At 36.7% G+C, this 20,823-nt stretch overlaps 3 protein-coding genes across 10 annotated transcripts in view; all 3 read right to left on the reverse strand.

Moving 5' to 3' along the window:
* Positions 1-260: 260 nt before the first annotated feature.
* LOC146721334 (uncharacterized) lies at positions 261-3,211 on the reverse strand (the record flags this gene model as incomplete). The annotated part of the gene is made up of 1 exon (XM_085487082.1): positions 261-3,211. A coding segment is annotated over one exon (864 nt), but the record flags the coding sequence as incomplete, so codon positions are not given.
* LOC114942041 (serine-enriched protein) lies at positions 3,133-9,018 on the reverse strand. Of its 3 annotated transcripts, none has more exons than XM_029317312.2 (10): positions 8,717-9,015; positions 8,255-8,362; positions 6,775-6,980; positions 6,561-6,696; positions 5,898-5,936; positions 4,835-4,952; positions 4,428-4,585; positions 3,791-3,922; positions 3,526-3,708; positions 3,133-3,382 (listed from the first exon to the last, which is right to left on the reverse strand). In XM_029317312.2, exons 3-10 carry the CDS (start codon positions 6,969-6,971, stop codon positions 3,212-3,214), a joined length of 1,134 nt encoding a protein of 377 aa, XP_029173145.2. In that variant the 5' UTR covers positions 6,972-6,980; positions 8,255-8,362; positions 8,717-9,015; the 3' UTR covers positions 3,133-3,211. The 3 variants fall into 3 exon arrangements, with proteins under 3 accessions (XP_029173145.2, XP_085343066.1, XP_085343067.1); XM_085486941.1 differs by having other exon boundaries at positions 3,271-3,378; positions 8,717-9,018; XM_085486940.1 differs by lacking the exon at positions 5,898-5,936.
* A 1,978-nt stretch (positions 9,019-10,996) lies between these two features.
* Pgant9 (polypeptide N-acetylgalactosaminyltransferase 9) overlaps positions 10,997-20,823 on the reverse strand; it is a 208,535-nt gene continuing 198,708 nt past the window's right edge. For 5 of the 6 annotated variants that reach the window (XM_085487107.1, XM_085487104.1, XM_085487106.1 and 2 more), the window contains 3 exons: positions 18,706-18,816; positions 14,359-14,487; positions 10,997-14,243 (listed from right to left, as the gene is read on the reverse strand). In XM_085487107.1, coding sequence (XP_085343233.1) covers positions 14,103-14,243; positions 14,359-14,487; positions 18,706-18,816 — 381 coding nt within the window. In that variant the 3' untranslated portion in view covers positions 10,997-14,102. Of the gene's footprint in view, positions 14,244-14,358; positions 14,488-17,728; positions 17,834-18,705; positions 18,817-20,823 lie in introns of all 6 variants that reach the window. The other variant, XM_085487108.1, reaches the window with a different exon arrangement.

Below are 20,823 nucleotides of genomic sequence, written 5' to 3' on the forward strand. Positions count from 1 at the left end.
AGACTAAATATTTCTTATAATTAATATATAAGATTTAAACTAAAATTACAACATACAATATTACATGTTCTCAAATCTGTATTAAACGAAGAGACTTTCTTTTATTTTGTGTGCGTTATTATTATAAAATTAAAATAGATATATATGGAAGATCAATAATATGATAATATTGAATTTGATTAAACACATAATATAAATCTGTATGATCGTCGAAGTAGCAAATTATAAAGAAATGATTAAATTAACACGTTTACTATCACTATTATATAATTATTTAATTTATTTTTGCTAGAAACATTTCATTTGAATTTTCTTAAAAAGAGTGACTTTAACAAGATAAAATCATCGAGAGAGGGATGTACAAAATTTTGAGCGCTTTTGTTAGAAATGTTAGTGGCACAAGCGCAAAATAGTTGGACGCGCCTGCGCGTCGGTGACAGTGAACATGTTAATTAGCTTTAATCGAAGTCGCCTTAAACGAGCAAAAATAATGTTTGCACGATACTTCGTGTTACATTCAGCTCCACTGTATTATCGATTAACATTATAACGAGGAGCTCGCCGCCGTTAGGTCAACGATAGTATATATTATATATATTATATATATATATATATTTTTTTTTTCTTTTACATATATATCTTACGTATAAAACAATAGAAATATCGCTGCGCGCACAAACAGACAACGGTACATAGATAGATAAATGTGTCCATACTCATAAACATGTCACTGACACCTACTTATCAAAGCTGCAAATATACAACAGTAATGAAACATTACTAATGGTGACAAACACAGCTGCGTTTAATGTTTTACACTTGACTGTAAATGTTATGTCATTGCAGTTTGATCTATGTTCTGTATTAAACTTCGCTCAAAAATTAAAGTGCTTTTATATATCTCATCTCTCTGTCGGACTGATTTTCAAACGTTGTTATCAAGATCGACGCGTGCGCGTGTAACCTTTAGTGCATTTTTTTTATTTACATCGGACTGAAGTATAACTTACTGTATGTAGTCGCATGCAATTACATCTAGTTAAACACTACGACAATAGCATTCGTTTTAGCGAAATTGATCTGGCGAGTATTCAGACTTCTGTTGCTTATCCGGACCATAGCTTTGCTACGATCTCTGGTTTCTGATTATTAATGGTGCAGTTTAAAAAAAAATGAATTTCTTATCTTGTGTACTAATATGTCTAGGAAAGCGCCTATGGCAACATCGAGCTCTCCATGAGTCATTCGTTAGTGTCAAATTACCGTCCACGTTTATCCAGAAATGATATTGAATTTATTTCGTAACTTGGCTATCAGATCTACTTTTTTAACAAGCGTATATATATATATATATATATGTATATAGTATTTCTCTGAGATCGTTATTGTAACCACACTGGATATGTCCTATTAGTTAAGTTCAACAATAATATGATATCGTTAATTAACAATAAAAATTGTTCTCCGTTGGCCGATTTAGAAAACATCATATTTATATTCTTAACAATAAAAATGTTGAACAAAATCAGAATGTAATAAAAATAATTCAAATATAGTATGGGAATATGATGACATTTTATGTAATTTTTTTATGACAAATAATTCGAGACAAAGAATAATATAATTGCACGAAATAAATGATGAGTAAAAAATGAATTTAAAAGAAAATAAATAAACAAGAAAATAATACATGTATAAAATGCGTTTCTCTAGACGCATATATGTATATCTCATCCCAGAGATATCTCTTCATTAATTTATTTTCTCGCGATGATGCATCCGATTTGATTGAACGATACTATCGAGTGCCTGTCAACGATAGAGAAAGCGTGACGAACGAAGCAACGGATGCATTTTTGTTTACATTGCACATATTTACGCATTTTTGCACATTTTTTACGTTTAACAGATATACATATTTTTTCTCTCGCAACAATAATAATACAAGCGCGATTGTCATATTCCCACGACTGGTGGACAATCGAGCCTAATATGGAATCTCTCGATTTATTACATATCTAGAAATGTAGCCGACGCTCATCTCCACGGCCAAACACGCGACATCCTGATAACATAAAGCATCACTTGCCTCGTGGAAATGGAGAAACAGCTGAATGTATATACGCAACGATGTTTTTGGTAGTGCACGCGCGCTTCTGCGTCGGCATTAGAACGTTAAAGGATTAACACACGTCGATGTTTCCCTAAGACATAAAAGATAACTCCGCGGAGCCGCTGACGCGCCTCAATATATATCTTTCAACATGGATGGAGAAATCGTAGAGCCGTATAGACGCAAGGTCGTTCGAAACATCCAGACGAAAGCGACGAAACGAATCATCGGAATTTAGAATATGTGCGTTTTGTACAGCCAGACTAGATTCGCGCGGCCCTCGTGCCTCAGCACTATCCTGATGTAAAGTCCACCCACCGCCTCGAGCGATCGAACTCCTGGCTGCTCCTGCTGCGGTTGCTGTTGCTGCGATTCCTCCTTTCGTCGTTGCATCTTTCCATCCTCTTCTTGTTGCGCTGGCGTCTCCATTTTTCCCTGTGTCTGCTCCGCAAACGAGTCTTCTTCACGCGTTTCCTCTTCCTGTTTACGCAATCGCTCGGTATCTTTCTGTTCTTGCGACTGCTTATCATCTTCTTCATCTTTCAATGGATGTTGTTGGTCTTCCTCGTCTTTTTTCTTCGGCTGCTCTTCCCGCTCTTGCTCAAGCTTTCTTCGCAATTTATGCTCGTCTTCGTCCAGCTTCCGTTGCAACTGTTGCTCTTCTTGTTCCAGTTTTTGCTGCAACGCCTTCTCTTCTCGCTCTAATTTACGTTGCAGTTGCTGTTCATCCTGTTCCATCTTCTGTCGCAGCTCCTGCTCTCCCTGCTCCAGTTTACGCTGCAGTTGCTGTTGCTCCTGTTGAAGCTTCCGTTGTTCCCTGTCCTTCTCGATCTTCTGACGTACTTGCTGTTGCAGATGACCCGGCTCTTTTCGCTGCAACTGCGCATCTTCCTGCTTCTGTTCCTGCTGATGCTGCGATTCTTGCGATCGTGGCTCCTGCTCCACCTGGACCTGTACCTGAAGCTGAGACTCCTTTTGCTCCTTCCCCCGTGCGACAATATCGTCTGTCGGCGCCGCTTCTTCGTCGGGGCCGCAAATATCCTCGTTTCGTCGAGGCTCGTCCGAAACGGCCGCGATTAATGCGGCCGTGGCCAGAGGTTAGTTGCTACCAGAGTGCTGTTTCTGATCCGATCCGGCGTCGGAGCCGCTCGAGCTCAAGGTCGTGTTGCTGCCGTACGGATCCAGCGACGACTGGACCGACATACTGCGACCCTGCCTTCTCACTCTGTGGGGGGAGAGTTTCCTGGGGTCGACACTGGTTGGGTCTGCCTGCAACAAATTCCCTCATAGAGCAACTGATCGCAACTGATGCACCATGAGAGTTCTTATAATGTGAGTTAATTGCGTCAAAAATTGTTTTCTTTTTTTTTTTTTTTAATTTAAAACAGAGTATATGGAAAAGCAACGCGCACCTGATAGGCCAGTGCGTTCATGATGATTTCCGGTGGAACCAATCCCAACGGGTTCACCTCTTGCATCAGTACAGTTGCTGGGATCTTGTGAAACTGGATGTACTCGATAAAGTTGCCTATCACGTCTTTCAACGGTGTATTTTGATTGTTGTCGCAATATTTTTTACTCCACATTAGCGCCGCCTAAAAGTAAAGTTATAATTAGTTTTGACGAAAATGTTCTGTGCAAGAAGATTAGAGTAAATGTCATTAATTCGTTACTTACTTGAAATTTCGTAAATTCATCTGCACGTAGTTCTTCTCTGGCAAGTATTAATCGGACAACGTGTTGCGGCAGTAATGTGAAGGACCCCAGATTCAATACTTCGTTGCCGTGTTCGTCGACAAATTCCAATACCTTGAGTTTAACAACAGTACTCAATAATAATAAACACAATAAAAATGTAATGCAATATATTACATATGCAATATAATAATTTATGTATACCTATGTATTATTATATAGATGTGTGTATATTTTTTTATTTTTATATCAAAATTTAATTTGTAACTTAAACTGCATTTTGCATAATACCGGCATTATTGCGTTTACCTATGTTAATTTGCACATTTAATTCAGAAATCCAAATTTTATTCTTTATATTTAATGTGTTAAATCACAAAGATATTTTTTACAAAGTAGGTACACTCTAAAAAACGGAATTAATAATAATGAAAAATAATAATTGAAACTAGAATGATTTCTCAGCTTTTACGAAATTTTAATTTCTCTATATGTATAGGATTCTGATTCCGTTAATAAATATGTTACTGTATTAATGTCGCATATTTATCTCAAAAGATACTTAAATTAATTAAAATTTACAATATATTAATAACTGTGCAATTGCATGCGAGTTTACCTTTTGTACCAAAGATTTCGTGCATTTATACTGAATATAACGCTCTGCTGATGCTAACAAAGCGCAGACCGTATCGACGGTTATACAGCATTGAACGAAACCAGCGCAGGCTCGTCTAAGCTCGTCCAATCCGTAATAATCGGCGGCATTCATAACACCTGCGGACATAAATTATTATCAGGCGTTTATAAATCACCAATTAATTTCGAAGATAAAATATATACTCGATCTTTTTTTTTCGGTATACAAAATTATCTTTATAAATTTCCACTTTCTACATATTTAGATCCAAAATATCCGATAAGATAGAATAATAGAAAATAGTAATGATTAATCTCTCTCTCTACGCGGCAAATAATAGACATTCTAATTGGCTTGTTAGGGTTACTATATAATGAATTGATTACCAAGCAAAGTCCTAGGCTGTAATGTCACACATCCCGTGTGAATGTATTCGATCAGCTGCCGGAAGACATCGGGCTCGAATTCCTCGATAATCAGCGTGTGATGCTGATTTGATTGCGGCTACGATACAAAAGTAAAAAATGCAAATATCTAAATGAAGAAATAAGAAAGATTGAGAAGCTTAAATCCCGTGCTAAGCAACTTGCATGGAATTTCGTAAGGATTGCCGTAAATCAAATTTACTAATTATATATATATATATATATATATATATATATATATAAAAAATCGAAAGTGAGATATTAGTGTGGAGACATTATAATATTTTCAGAAAATTACTTTTTAGTGCCACAAACTACTGTGCATTTAACAGTAATAAGTAAAAGAGTATATATCGTCTAACTAACAATAAGAAAACTGATCGAACCAGCGAACAGGTGTGTACTATTTGTCAATACTTTTTAAATAAATTTATATTTTCGATGTATCTTTTCACTCATAGCAGAAAATTATACATAATGTCAATAATAATTATAATTCGTTCGCTTGGTTGATTTATAAAAATGAGTTATCGTTTATATATGATTAAACAATGTGAATAATCGTGCCAATCTACAACTACAGTGGATTTGGTGATTACAATAATATAATTCAATAATTTCATGCAAAAGTTCAAAATACGGAATTAATCGTATGAATTTTGTTAGATATTCAAGCACTTTTGATGATTGTTTCTCTTTGACGCATAAAAGAACAATTAAACTGAGAGTGTTCGATTAAATAGAAAGTCAAGCTGGCAAACATTGACTTGTCAACATAAAAATCTTAAATAGTCTCCTCTAGTAATTCCTAAATCAGCAAATATAAAATTACGGAGCTCATAAAGATAGAATAGTGATCAAAATGCAATAAACAGATAATTGCAGTGGAGAAAAAAGGGGATGAAAGATAGACAGACATCGATATATGGATCATAAAAGTGAGATGGGAAATGACATAGGAAAGTGGAATAGGATTTCGATCTGTGTATAATAAAATTATACGTAAAAGTGACGTTCAAAGTACCTCTTGGATGGGGGCCAGTTGCTGCGTGAACCCTGACCGCTACACGACATATACAAATGCACGCTTACTATTTCTATCCTGATAATAGTCATTTCGGATTGATTGGCCACGATAAATATGCAAGTGTCCCCCAAAAAAAGAAGCGAAAAAATTGTCGCTTCATCAAAAAATACATTGAAATTTTGTAAGTGAGAGAGACGTAGACAATAATAATATATTAATTAATAAATTAATAGATTAATAAAATTTAAAATAATAAATTTCCTTTTAAATTAAATTATAATTTATATAATTTAAATTAAAATTGTTCAAAATAAATTCATTAATATGTAATAATTATTGAGGTGCCTTGTATATTACACGTATTCGCCTGTCATATCTGAGAAGTTATCCATGTGTTATTTACAAAACGATTATCGTCTTTTGAATTTTGCAGTTAATATATACACGCATATTGATTTTAAGGAGAAAATAAAAACTATTCAATAAATAAATATATACATACATATATGTATATAGAAAATATTCAAAAAGATTTAAATACAATTTAAAAGAAGACCTATTTTTTCTTTATAAATATTGTGAAATATGATATATTTACGTTGCTAGAACGCAATCAGATAATTAATGAAAAAATTGTGTATTATCTTTTGTGTTAAATACCTGTTGTGCTGCGTTCTGCAAATTCAACAACGGCTCGGAGCTACGCTTGAGGAAAAGTCGAATCTTGTTCTCTCGCGCCGGCGGTTCTTTTTTGCGTTGCGGACTCGGAGTTTGATATAACATTTTATGAAAGACTCTGTAGAAATAGAAAGAAATCGTCATCACTCGCTGATACGTTATCGTATTCCGTAGTTCAAGACTATTTCTTACAAACCTGCTCCTGGCCGCAAGCACAGCCTTCACAGCGCAAACGGGCTCTCTGGTATCACCGACGAGGAATGTCACGTCGCAGAGTTCCGGCATACTCGCCAAGAACTTCATGTCTTCGGCCAGGCCGGTTTTATTCTCGAAAGTCGAGTAATCCGACTCGTCGGCTACTCCTGATCCTGAAGCCTCCGGCATCGGGCCCATATCTTCTTCCTATTTTTTGCAGAAAGAAAATAAATAATATAAAAATTATTTGTAATTAAAATTTATATATATATACATATATATATATATATATTCTTGTCAATTATTTTTAACTCTAATTATTTTTAAGTCCATAATTATATATTATTTATATAAAAATTATTTTTACCATGATAATTATTAACATTTACATTTATTTATCCATGATATAAAATAAATAACAATGTTTAAAAGTGAAAAATTTATTCAATAATTATTACGTACACAAGCAGTGCGCAGGCTTCGATAAAAATATCATGGTCTTTTAATACATTACATATGAGGGGAATGCATAAAAAATGACGCTTTCATCCGTAAACTATTATTCAAAACAGCAATCTCTTTATTGCTTTATTTACTTTACACCTTTATGAAATGATCTGTATAATTAAACATATTATTTCCAGGACATTTAATGAACTGTTATGAATTCGGTTTATATTTTCCATACGTCATTAGCATATTGCTCGAGAAATCTTCATATTAAAAATTTTATTAAATTTGCAAAGCATTTTTTTATCAAGGAGAAAAATCTGCAAACTTGTCGATAAAGTCTTTCTTCTTGAGAGAGTATATTATGCCTTATATAACGCGATTATTATTTGCGACGTAGTTAGTATAGGTAAAAGAAAAGTTTATAATCAGGTTTACAAAAATAACGCGCATATGCTTTGATCTAATTTATTAATTCTGTCAATAATATCTTCCCTACCTAATTACATTATCTATTGCTGTCACTTTTCAAACAATTGAAACAAATAATGAATGTCTGCAAGAAACATATCGAGGAAACTCATTAAGTATATACTTATATAACATGGTACTCTTTTTCAATTTTATTTTTAGTATTGTTCAATATCACTTGTGTTACATTTAATCTATTTCAGAAAATTAACGTCAGTTGTACGTTTAAGAAAACATGGATATAAATATTTTATTTATCATTATTTAAAAATCTCAGATTTAATTCATTTTATATTGAGAAAGATGATTCGACATTTTATATAAATTAAACTTACCTGAATAATTGTCAAAATTACAATTAGGAAAGACTAAAATATTTCATTAATTTTGTTATTACCTACAATTATGAAATTATTTTGCTTAATAACAATTAAATGTTTGAAGTAATTATATACAACTATAAATAATATAGAATGATGAGAAGAGAACAGCGACGAATATATTCAAGAATAAAATAAATAAAAGAAAAGTGCTCCGATATGAAGCAAAGTGTGCGTTACCTGTTGCTTTGGTCCCGGAGCTTCTTCGCTTGCCGGGCTGCTTTTGCCCCGAAAAAACACTTTTAACTCACTTCTCGAATATTGTTGATGAAATCGGTCGGTCGTTAGCTAAATCGAACACGCAAGGGAAGAAAATGAGAAATTAATCACTAATGCAAAAGTTATAAAAACTCGCAGGAAAAATAAATGCGTTTAATATCAAATCATTACAGGGATGAAACATATTTTCTCTCTGGTTAATGTTACATAAATTATATATTACATTTTAATTGAGCACATAACAATATAGTTTTGCAAACTGGGAAGCACAATTGTAATTATTATGTTTTGAAAAATTAAAACGTAAAACGTACAGACACTCAAATAACGATTTACTTAACAATATCAAAGTAATACGAGATAGAAATAAATGCAAATTACACCGGAATTTATCAAGATATTTCGAGATGGTGATGCAAATACCTAGAGATCTGCTGTATCGAGCTTGGGATGCAATTGACGTGGTGGGATTGATCGCGGAGCTTCCCAGCGAGCGGAATAAAGCTCTTTGGGACGAACGCTATCACTCTGTCGTGGTAGAAAAACGATTTGGATCGTAGAAGAGGATGTACGCGAACGTCAGTTCCGGCCGTCGTCTTCGTGCTCGATTCGAGAAGGTCTGGACATGTCGGAGGTTGGATTCGTGAATGGGTATATGATCAGAAAGAGAGAGAGCACAGGGCGAAGTCTCCGGACGAGCAAAGAATCGGACAGATGCAGAACTTCCTGTCGACGAGAGCATCGGAGGTGGCTTGCGGCGCCTGCGTCAAGTTAGGGTGCCGACGACGCCCGCTTCTACGCCGACTCGACCCGGAGAAGCTTCCCTCAGCCAAACAGGAAGGTTTCAAGTGAGATGGATATCCTTGGGCCGAGTGATTGATTAGATATCGCTTTTAGCACGACACGAATTGCTAGATTTTCATTTTTATATTTATATCATTTTTTTCGATTTTTTTCATAGTAATTTATTTAAAATTTATATTTAAATCTGTATAATAAATTTTAAACATTTTATATTAATTATATTGAAATTTTTCTTTTAATGAAATCAAATACGTGTCTTGTATAACATGTCGTACAATTATGATTTTATATATTTATATCATTTATATAAATAGATTTTTAATAAGGCACACAGAATCTAATGGCTTTATTGTTTTTAAAGAATTTTTCTGTGAAGATTAAAATTTAAGAATAAATATATAATATTGGACATATAAAAATCCTAAAATCCCAAAAATGAATATTATTCTATTATTCGAAGAATTTTCCAACCATCTGTTTTTCAGATATTAATATTTCAAATATCATAAATATGCATCTTGATTATTTTTGGTAATTATAACCGAGCAAAATGAAAGCGAAGGTAATATAAACTTTACTGATAAATCCGGGTCAAGCTCAAAACTCTGGCACTATAGAATCATTCAGATCGTTGAAAAATCTTCTCTCTCTTCAAGGAACTACGCTATCTTTTTCTTTAAATCAATATATGACTCGGCATCGCAACAAGTTGCAATACCATTTAAAAATGCGAATAAATTATTCGTCTGTAATATTTTTAATTACACATAACTGTATTTATAAATATTTTTAAGTATTTTTAGAAATATTGCAGTACACGAAATTAAATATGTAAATGAATTGATTAGATCTTGACATTTGTGACGATATTGTTCCTAATTTAAACAACAATATATCAACAATTAAAACTGGTAATTATCAATGTATGCATTAAGTAATAATTTATCATTATATATATCAATTTTAATGACTTAATTGTTATAGATTTGACACAATTATTGTAAATCCTAGATGTTAAATTAAGAGTTCACTATTTCTTTTCGCTCAAATTTTACTTGAAAATACTTGAATTTACATATAATTTTTTATGTTTTTCGTTCATAAAAAATAAAAAATATTCCAGGAATTTTTTTTTTTTCTAAAAATCTATGAATCGTTACTGAATATTTTTCTCACACAAATGCATGCAAATTAAAATATACGAACAGAAATGAAACGACTTTTCAGCGTAGTTCAAACCACATTCAAGCTTCGAATTGCGCCGAAGCGACCCTCGCAGGACTTTTCATCCCCTTTTACGGGAGTGGAGTCTCTTGGACAGCGAGATGCGGCTACGAGGACGCCTGCGCGAGAATAACGAGCGATTTCATTCTCGTTTACGTAGCAACCCCCTCGATAATTGGTAAACGGTTCGATAGATAGGAGCGGTTGGTCGTAATAATCAAAAGCATCATTAAGACAGAAAGTCTTCCCGTGTCGAACACGTGAAACCCATGACTATAATTCACAATGCCGCTCCCACTTTCAAGCCAATCGCGAATCGTCGTCAGGACGACAGATCCCTGTCCCGCGATTCCGTCATGAGATTTTTCCGGCATCATTATTGATCCTCGACGAGACCACCGTTTACCTTGCTCCTCGAAACAGCGGAACTTGTGGGTGGCAAGAATTGGGTCAGGGCTAACTGAAAGTATGCCACGTTCCATTTTCCAGTCTCCCCGGGGCTGCTTCTTCATGGAAAGTCCCGTATTTCTTCCGAAAATACATCGCTTTACATGTTTGCGGCCGAAAGTATAGAAACTTCTCATCGTACGGATAGTAAATTTTCATTCACGATATGTTAAAGATCAGAGTGAAATAAGATAAGGGATTAGAAGGGAGCTATTTGAAAACTATTAGTAACATAAAACAACATCGATTTATTCAACACAAATACTTGCACGTTATGATAGAGGTTCGTAGTAATGTATATATATAATGATATAGTAATATTTATATATACACGAAATAAGGCACGTTCGATATTACATTAATTAAACGCGCGCCGTGCGCAGGAAACGTTGTTCCGGCGGTGATTCACGTTTTTTTTATTACTATCAATCTCATCTCCCATTCCTTTACGATATGCAACGTCCTTACCAAACGTAGAAAATGTCATATATTATATATATATATATATATATATTCTGTATAAATTTCGTCGACATGCACTCGCGAGTAATCTGCTCTCGTTTCGGTCATCAACATCGGACAATCGTGAAGCGATTTCCCTCGCCTGAGATTATTCGCGACATACAATCACACTTCCTAAGCTATTCAACGTGTCTTGTGTCTCGCATTGGCAAAACTTGCGGTTTCGAGAAACTTGATTAGTTCTAAGATGAAAACCGCTAGTTAGTCGTATCTAATTAAGCGCACATTCATACACGGGTTAACGCTAACTCGCTGCTTCTCTCTTTCTCTCTCTTTCTTTCTTTTAGAGTCTTTTACACAATTAACCATATATTAACGCATTCGTACATTCACGACTAATTACACGCGAAATCGCAAACCTGAAACGCGACGCGATTTATTCCGTCCACGAAAAGTGTGAACAGTAGCTACTCATTTTTCGTTGCGATTTCTGAACATCTCATTCGACTGATTTTAACAGAATATATACGTACATGTTTTATAAATAACCTATCACGTTATTTTTTTATAAATAATTTCCTCTTTAGAAAAAAAAGATGCATACATAATATTGAAATTTCGATCGCTACATATTTTTAGCTTTTTTTTAAAGAAGTATTAAATAAATTTTTTATACAATTTAACGAAAAAGAAATAGATATGTATAAAATTGCATCCCATAATGAAAACTCGTACAAAATTTACAAATAACACACTCTTTCAAAATAACAAAAACGTCGACGATGTCATAAGTGTTTCCGCATATCTGTAGCGATATCTACGATTTTGTTGGCACGCAAAAATCATTTTTGTTGCGTCTTAAACTAGAATGCCTGAAGAATTGCACAAAAGTTGTCAGATTACGCCGTAATTATATACTAGACATTTTTCTAGAAAAACATCTTATAAATTTGTAATTATAACTAACAAGTAAAAAGTCTTGTTAATAATCATAATCTCATTTTTTCAAAATATGTATTATTTTTTTACGACAACTCTCGCTTGTATCGTGATATGTAGTTAAAATTATAACAAAAAACTCATGATTCTCTATAAAAGTATACTCTTTTTGTGAAGTATTCATTAGCAGATTTATACATCCAACTCTAATCGCTGATTCACAATCACGAGTCATTCGCGTTCGCGACTGTCGAAAGCGAAGATAAGAGAAGTCCACGGATTAATAGCTCATATGCATGTTCACACATTTAGAACACTCCCTTAGACTTACTTAGGCGGTACTTATATCCTGAACTGGCATCAAGACATCGTATCTTACACGAATGTACAAACAGGATGAAACAATTCGCCTGTGTCTTCGGAATGTTTCGTCGCTCTCTTTTTCCTCTAAGCTTCCCTTAAAATTGCCTACAAATATCTAAATAAAAAACTAAAAAAAAAAAAAAATTATTTTTGTTACGCCAAACGTCGCCGTCTTCGATTTATCGTTTCGGCGGTTCTGGAATGCAAACTTTATCCCCGAAAAGATTGTAAGAAAGATTAACGTTGGGCGATCAACGAATGTCATCGCGGATCGTCGAATCGTCGACTGATGCAATATGACGCTCATCTCTAAAAACTATTTTTTAACATGCGAAATAATGGTAATGATCGATCAAAATTATCATGCATACGTCTTTGTAATGAATAGTAAAGATCTGTCGTTTTTGTCTGCATTGACAATAGATACAAACAGTTATCGTCTTAAAAATTCCCCGAGTATCAATAAATCATCAAAGATAACTCGTGAAAATTGAGAATAAACCATCTTCAAATGCATGTTATTTTGTAAGCTGTTGCATGATAGAACAAATTCAGTTTTTCTAACGCAACTTGCGTTAAGAGAGTTATAATTTCTGTCGCGTTTCTTTCGAACTCGCACATGGCACTCTGAGTTAATAAAAGAGTATGACTGCGCAAATATCGTCTAATACGATCTCCTTAAATCATTCGGTGCACGCGATTACAGGTTTTCTTTAACGGCGATACGTGCTCGTTATTTTAATTGCACCGGAGAGTTTGCCACTAAAATTAGAACGAGTCTCTCTTACGACGAGAATATTTTAAATTTGGCACTTGACGCTTTCTAAAAAATAACCATTGCATTTGTTCAGACTTATCGAAGACATTTTGGAGACAGTTTGTTCTTGGAAATTGTGTCGAGGCGCGATATGTAAGAAAAATTATTCACTACAATCTACTCATTTTGTCATCTCTACAATCGACGATTCGCTCGCAAAAAATCGATACGTTCCTGCGATGGCACCGAGTATCCCGCTTCCTTGATCCTCGTGGAAGCGCGAACGATCAGCGAACGAAAGTGACGATCGAGAGCCTATTCGAAGGTCGATACGATCACGTTCGTTCATGATCCTATCCGGGCCAATCTTTCGCAATACTATGAAATACTTAACAACTACAACTCAAAAATCAACATACCACGTGGCGCTCAAAAGTTATTCTAATTAAATGCAATTTCTTGAGTAAAAAAATTCTTTTCTAAGTATATTGTCCTCGCGAATGTTTCGTTGCATCGCGATCTTCCGCTTCGTTCATCGTCCTCGTCGATGAAATGGTGGATGAACTTTTTTGTTTCGTCTCCAATTGTTCCTCGACGAAAATATCTTAGGAATTGCGTGGAGTTTGTCCCGATCGTTCAAGCAATCTGGAATGGTTTCGGGAGAGATTTCTCCTCGATATATTTTGGAATATTGCGAGATATTTATCTGCCGAAGCGAGTCTTGGCGATTGAGTATCGTTTCCCTGGCAGCCAAGATGGTCCGCCGACCTGACCAACATTGTTGTGCGAATGACGACGTGAGAAGGCGCGGTATCACAGCTTCGACGGGTCGTAATTCTCGAAGGACCATCTCTGTCTCGGCGCGCTGGCTGAGCATTCTTCCATCACCAGTTGCTGCTTGCTTTCTGTGATCGCCAGACACTTGTCGCTACTGCCGTGCCTGATGTGATTAGTCTGGAAAAAGAAGAAAGTCGTGAGAATTGTTTCTCTTTCACGAAGAGAAGTTTATCAATAGAGGATCTACTCGAGAATTAATTTTTTTACAAAAGTATCGAAGACAAGCCAATACCTGAGGACTATAAATCCATTGTTGATTCCCTTTACTACCGTGGCAAGGATAGAGAATTACGTCGCTGCCGCTGTAGTCCAGGCACGATTCGTCCCGACGTATTTCACCCGTTTTACTGAGCATCCAGTACTGCAACGAACAGTCTCTATTATTGTCTCTAGAATTTTGACATTACAGGCCTACCTATACGATCGCTGATTCTGACAGATGTCACGACGCGGAAAAAAATTGCATAAAAAAAGGGAAGAGTGCCTTTAATCAAATTGATATATATACAAAAACATTTGATTATTATACGCGTGAAAGGATTTGAACAAAATACGAGTTGCTTTTTAATAAATTTCTCTCGATAATATATTTTTCACAAAGCGCGTCCGCGCCCGCATTATTGCAAATCTACCCTCGAAACAAGGATATTTACAATCGCGACAATATCCGCATAAACCGAGAATGCAAATCTGTAAAATCACCGGGATCTGCGTTTATGATCTCGTTGTATTGCGCATTTTGCGGCGCGTGAAAATAAGCGTCATGTCATCACGCGCGCGCGAGAGAGAAAGAGAGAGAGAGAGAGAGAGAGATTATCGTGCGGAGTAACTGCGGATAGACGCGGATTTTCGCGGTGTTACACAGGACAAGCGGGGATCGATTTACACGCGTAGCTCGTAAAATAACGTGTCGGGTGGGTGTGAGCGAGAAATGTGCGGCTAACAGTTATTCACCGCGGGCGATGCGCGACGCCGATTTAGATTCGCGCGAAGTCGGGAAACGCGTCAAAGCGAAAGCCGCCACGTTCATAATGACCACCGATAATCGAGTCCAGTGGTCCTCGAAATTACACTCATCTGACCGCTCGCGCCGGTCGCTGTTTGTGCAATTTCAGCCGCCTGGAATTGACAGCGAACGCCGATGAGCCGCGGCCCGATGTCGCCCAACTCCATACATAAAGGGCGACTGACCCTTGGAATTTATGCGCGAAAGCGGATAATCCAATAGAAAGTGCGAATTTGTACAGGTCAAAGCAAGACGAGTTTTTATTCGAAAGAAAATTTAGGAAAGAAAAAAATAGAGATTTTATATATGATATATATGGATTAACGGAGCGAGAGAGAGCTCGTTACGAATGTGGACATATAATATATATTCGCGGTCGTAATTATCACTAATTTAATAACGGCAAGCGGGCGCAGACTATGAATTGGGACCACCGCTGTCAGAACCATCGAGTCGACAAAATATAATTGTTTTGAAGTGCTTTACAAGTATAATTAGGGATAGTGGACACGGGATAACGAGAAGCAAGCATTCACTGCACACATGCATCATCAAGCATCGTTAGCCATGCACGACCCGCGTTCCATTCTGCCTGAAATTCTCAAATCAGAGCATGTTATATTGCGCCGTCTGGAGAATAATACACATATGTTACACATGTTATACACACATACATTTATCTCATTATTTATCACATGCTCACCATCTACAATAAATTGCATTGTATTTTTACGATAAAAAAAAAGAAGGGGAAAAAATACAAGTATAGTGGAAGAAATGAACGATAAAATAGTCATCAGCGTTTAATTGGAATTTTCATGAAAAATGCATGCATCAGTTTGTATATCGAACGATCGCGAGAGCTTCGTATAATTACAGTGTGACGCGATCATGTTTATATCACGATCCCCGAGTACACATAATGCCGATGATAATTCTGTACGTATACACACGCGCGTATGCAGTCCAGATATTACGCATTGTAGCCGGCATAAACCGACCAGCAACTACGACTGCAACCCCGGGCTCTATCTCGCGCGACGCACTCACCTTCTATCCGATGATACGATTATTCATCTTCCATCATCCGCGATCGCAGACTGATCCCGGATCACCGATGCGCAATCCCGTTTCGATGCCGGCCCTAACGTGATGCACACCAGGTCGAGGGTTGCGACTTTATCAGCGGACGACGACCGAAAGCGTAATTGCCGTGAAACCGCGGCTTAATTGCGAGGGCCAACAGCTAAATTAAAGCAGCGCTTTACCAGGCTAAGCAAGCTCCGACCGATTGTGTTTTTGGTTGCAACCGGTTGCCACACTTGTTAAACGCCTGGCGTTTCTGTGCGTACACGTGTGTGTACTTGTGTATGTGTACGTACGTACGTATGCATGTATGGCGAGTAAATCACGGAAACCATCCACGCACGTGTGTACGTTCTATTTCGTCCGGGTTTTAATAATAGACCGCGCACCGACGAATGCCAGGAATAAGATAAAACGCGAATTTACGAGGCAATTCGAGTCGAGTGTAAGCTAATGAAATTGTTGCTAATTTTTATGTATGTATATACCGCTGATGCGATGAAAAGAAATGCAAAAATGACCAGACCATTATATCCTCTTTGCATATGTTACGCGTGACATATTTATCTTCTGAATCATTCTTCGTCTCGAGATAAAATTATATGAGAAAGTATAAAGAAGGAAGCGTTTGAAATTTTTATCAGCTCATTCTTCCTGCTTGACGAGTTCATAGATGAAAAGCAAGAAAAAATAGAGGATTTTAAATCTTATACCACGGTCTGGTATAGTACACAGGTCAGGACACTCATTAAAATAAAGTGTATAAAAAATGTAACCAATATAGCGGCCAACTTAGGCTTGTCATATAATAATATATTTATTATAATATATTTCACTGTTTTAAGAGTAATTTAATAAAAACTATTCTTAATATTTAATATTTATTCCGACGGTTTTTAACCGTGTTTATTTTTAACAGTTTTTCAATTGTGCACAAGATCTAACACAAAACTGTCAAAAACCTGTCAAAATAAAAAAAAAATGTGCTCTGGCGCACATTAAATAAATCGGCCTGAGTTGGCAACCGTATTAGTTACATTTTGTTACGCTTGACAGCATGTAGTCGATATAAAATTGTCCTGACCTGTATATAAGACCGTGTCTTATACTATTATACATATATCAACGTAAGATATCACGATAATCCGTGGAGTAGTGCTGTAGCCAAAAGGCAGCGATTGGGATCATTGAACCGAGGGAAGTAAGTAGGGGCATGGATTGATGGGCACCTGCACCAGATTAGTGACGTTACTAATCGCGTCGAGACGATTAGTGGCGAGTTAGCGTGCACGCGAGCACACAGGTGTTCAAGTGAGATTCAATCTTTATATACAAGTCGTGTTGTATCTCTCGACTCCAAAGCCAGAACATTAGACCAGCTGCATCTGTCACCCATCCGTCAGCCGGAGTTAGAGAAAGAGAGAAAGAGAAGAAGACCTTATACTCGAATTTCTATCGGTTTCTTTTATTTAACCATGGAGATTATATCGTCGCGACGATATTCGTGTACCTGATTGCCGCCTTGACGGTGACAGGGATACAAGCCCACCGGTTGATGCAGGTCTTCCGATTTTCCAGGTGAATCAACGCATATTCCGCTAGCGATCTGCCTAATCTGCGTTGGAGAATTCAACAGAGGTTTCACACAATTACTGGCAGGTAAAAGACTCACTATTACTCACTCTATCTATGTTTCGTGCGGGCGCACGATTTTACCTATTCGCCGCTTATTCGAGAATCCAAGCAGCTGGAAGCGCGAGCAAACACACATACACGCATGCAAATGCACACACTCGTACAGAAACATCGGACGAAACACGCGTGCGATTAGGTACTCGTCATTGGAGGAATGATAGCAGATCGATATCACCAATGAGACGGAAACTCGATTTTCTAGTAATTTGGTATGTAGCTTCGATCAGAGCTCCGCGGTGGAATTATGGGACCCACATTTCGAAACGAGCGATCCATGTGCGTTGTTTACTCACGCAGGATTATACGATAATAATTAGGCTAAATATCAGTCCACGACTACTAACAAGCATCGTTGTTCGATGGTTGAAAGCTATACATAACTACCGGTCTCATATATCAAGCAATATGAGATATATCGGCGGCTGTTATTATCATTGTACAGTTCATTATATTCTTATACAAGACTGTTCACTGACGTGTCCTTTAATAAATTAAAATGTATTATCTAATTTTTTTAAATTTTCTACTTTTACCACTGTACTGTTTTAATAACTGCCGTGCAATAACATCCGCGGATATCTCGAAACTCCGTGGAAGCACCACTATAGTGATAGCGGATGAAAAACTTTTGAGATCAAACAAAAATTGAACAAAAAAAAATCGTGTTTCCGTTTCAAACTTTATATGCATACACACATTTTTACACATCAAGCGCGGACAGGCATTTCGCGGGACAGTGTGCCTTGCGATGAAGGAATTTCTTCGCACATCTGACCGTCGTGTCTATTGTACCTGATTTCCACCCTGTCGATGGCAGGGATAGAGTCCGCACGGCTTGTGCAAGTCGGCCTTGCGAGCAGGCGAATCCAGACAGGTGTTTCCGCCCTCGCCGAGGTTCCGGACCTGTTTGTTATTAGTCATTTTTTCGGACATTAGTTTGTGTACCCGCACCGTTAGTAAGACCCAAGGTATATATATATATATATATATATATATATATGTAAAAAAAAAAAGAAAAGCATCGTCAATGATATTGGATTTACAAAGGTATTTTTGATATCGCGAGATATTTACTTGACCGATAATAAAATCATCATAAAACTTTTGATTTAAAATAGAATATTATTCTCTCTCGATCGAATTAATAAAATACGATGAATATGTTATTTAATTTAAAACGTCGATAAAGACTGTGACGCCGCTTTACTTTAATAAAAATATATAAATACACTCTCGACGTTATAGATCTCTTACTCTATATACCTGAAAGATAATTTGATCAAGACAATTATGGATTATGTGCACATTTTGGGAACAAGATTCGTTATTTCACGTATATTTTATATCTCTTTCGCAATAGAATATGGAAAGGGCACAAAGCCAGAGCTCGGCCGTCGCGGGATTCTATAATATTTTTTTTTTCTTCCCTTAACACAGATTTGCTGCATGCCTGGAAAAGCAGGACCGCACAGACCGCATGAAACTGCGTTCTCCAAATAGACGTTTTTTTCAAATAGACGGAAACAAATCGAAAATGAGGGATACTCGTATTTTGTTCGGTTCGACGCATGTGTGTTCGCAACCGAACTTTCGTGTAAAAACACATTCCGCGCATATATATATATATACACACACAAGTGTACGTATGACCGCGTATAACAGCAGGTGCATTCGGTTACGAAGCTCGGTCAGCAGTCCTGATTTCGCTGCATGCAAGAATTCTGTGGTCGTTGCAGTTTCAACGTGAACATCTTTATCCCCTTCCCCTTCCCCTTCCCCCTGCCCTAGAAATCGTTGTCCTCGTTGTCGGCGTTCTCTCGTCGGCTGACTGGAATAAAAACTCGTGATTTATAGCCAGGTATCCTGTGGAGGTCGATAAAATTTCAAAAGCTCCCGACATTATTAAAAGGGGATTCGAAGGCTCTTAGTGAACTCGGAAAAATATGCGTGATATAGTATTTAGACAAGTTTATAGTCTCGAGAAAAAGGGGAGTTGGAGGAATAATATATAAATGCCACGGCAAGTCACGTATTTCGGACATTTTCTGAATTTCATACCTCGTTACTTTATAATCCGATGAGAGATACGTCTGTCTCTCCTTCGTTCTCTTCCGGCAAATCCCGTTTTCATCCATATACGCGGGTGAAAAAAGAAGTAAATAGTAAATCTCGATGATATTAACACACATAGAGTGGTTGCTGAGAATATTCCGAAATATTGAAGAACACCGTCGAAATATACGCGTTCGACGCGAGATCGGGCGATGGTCGGATAAAACTCCGCCGTGTCGCGTTTTTATGCATCCTACACGATTTTGCATAGGAAATCCATGCAGTTCGCGTAGAACGACTCAAAAATCGCATATACCCCCCGGAGAAATATGCGCCCACCCCGTGCACGTACGTAGAAACACGTGCAACCGAAATTATTCACGTCGTGTACGATTTTCTGGACGGTCGTAGAGCCGTGTGAACTATAAATCCAGTCATCCCTCTCTTTCCTACGATAGGGAGAGGCCGAGCGGTGATTTAGCCGGTTTTCCAGAAGCAAATAAAGAGGAAAAAGAAGAGAGAAAAAGGCAGGGAAAATGAGAAATTCGGACAGAGGAGGACACTAAGGACATAAGTTTCGTCGGGCGAAATTGTTACTTCACGGCGCGAAATGAATTTACGAAATCCTTGTTCACACAAATTTTGTTATTACGAAATTGCCGACTAGTTGATAGTATTAGTGAAACGTGGCCGGAATTTTGATTTCGTTAATAAATCCCGAAATTTCGAATAAGTCGAATCATTATCTATTTCGAGAATGTGCTCTCGCATCAGAAATAGTGTAATATATATATATATATATATATATATAAGAGAATATTGATTATTTGACACGGATAATTTTCGCATACTTTATAT

This window comes from Nylanderia fulva, unplaced genomic scaffold (assembly GCF_048542155.1).
Source record: "Nylanderia fulva isolate GAGA-0341 unplaced genomic scaffold, ASM4854215v1 Scaffold5, whole genome shotgun sequence".
Lineage (NCBI taxonomy): Eukaryota > Metazoa > Arthropoda > Insecta > Hymenoptera > Formicidae > Nylanderia > Nylanderia fulva.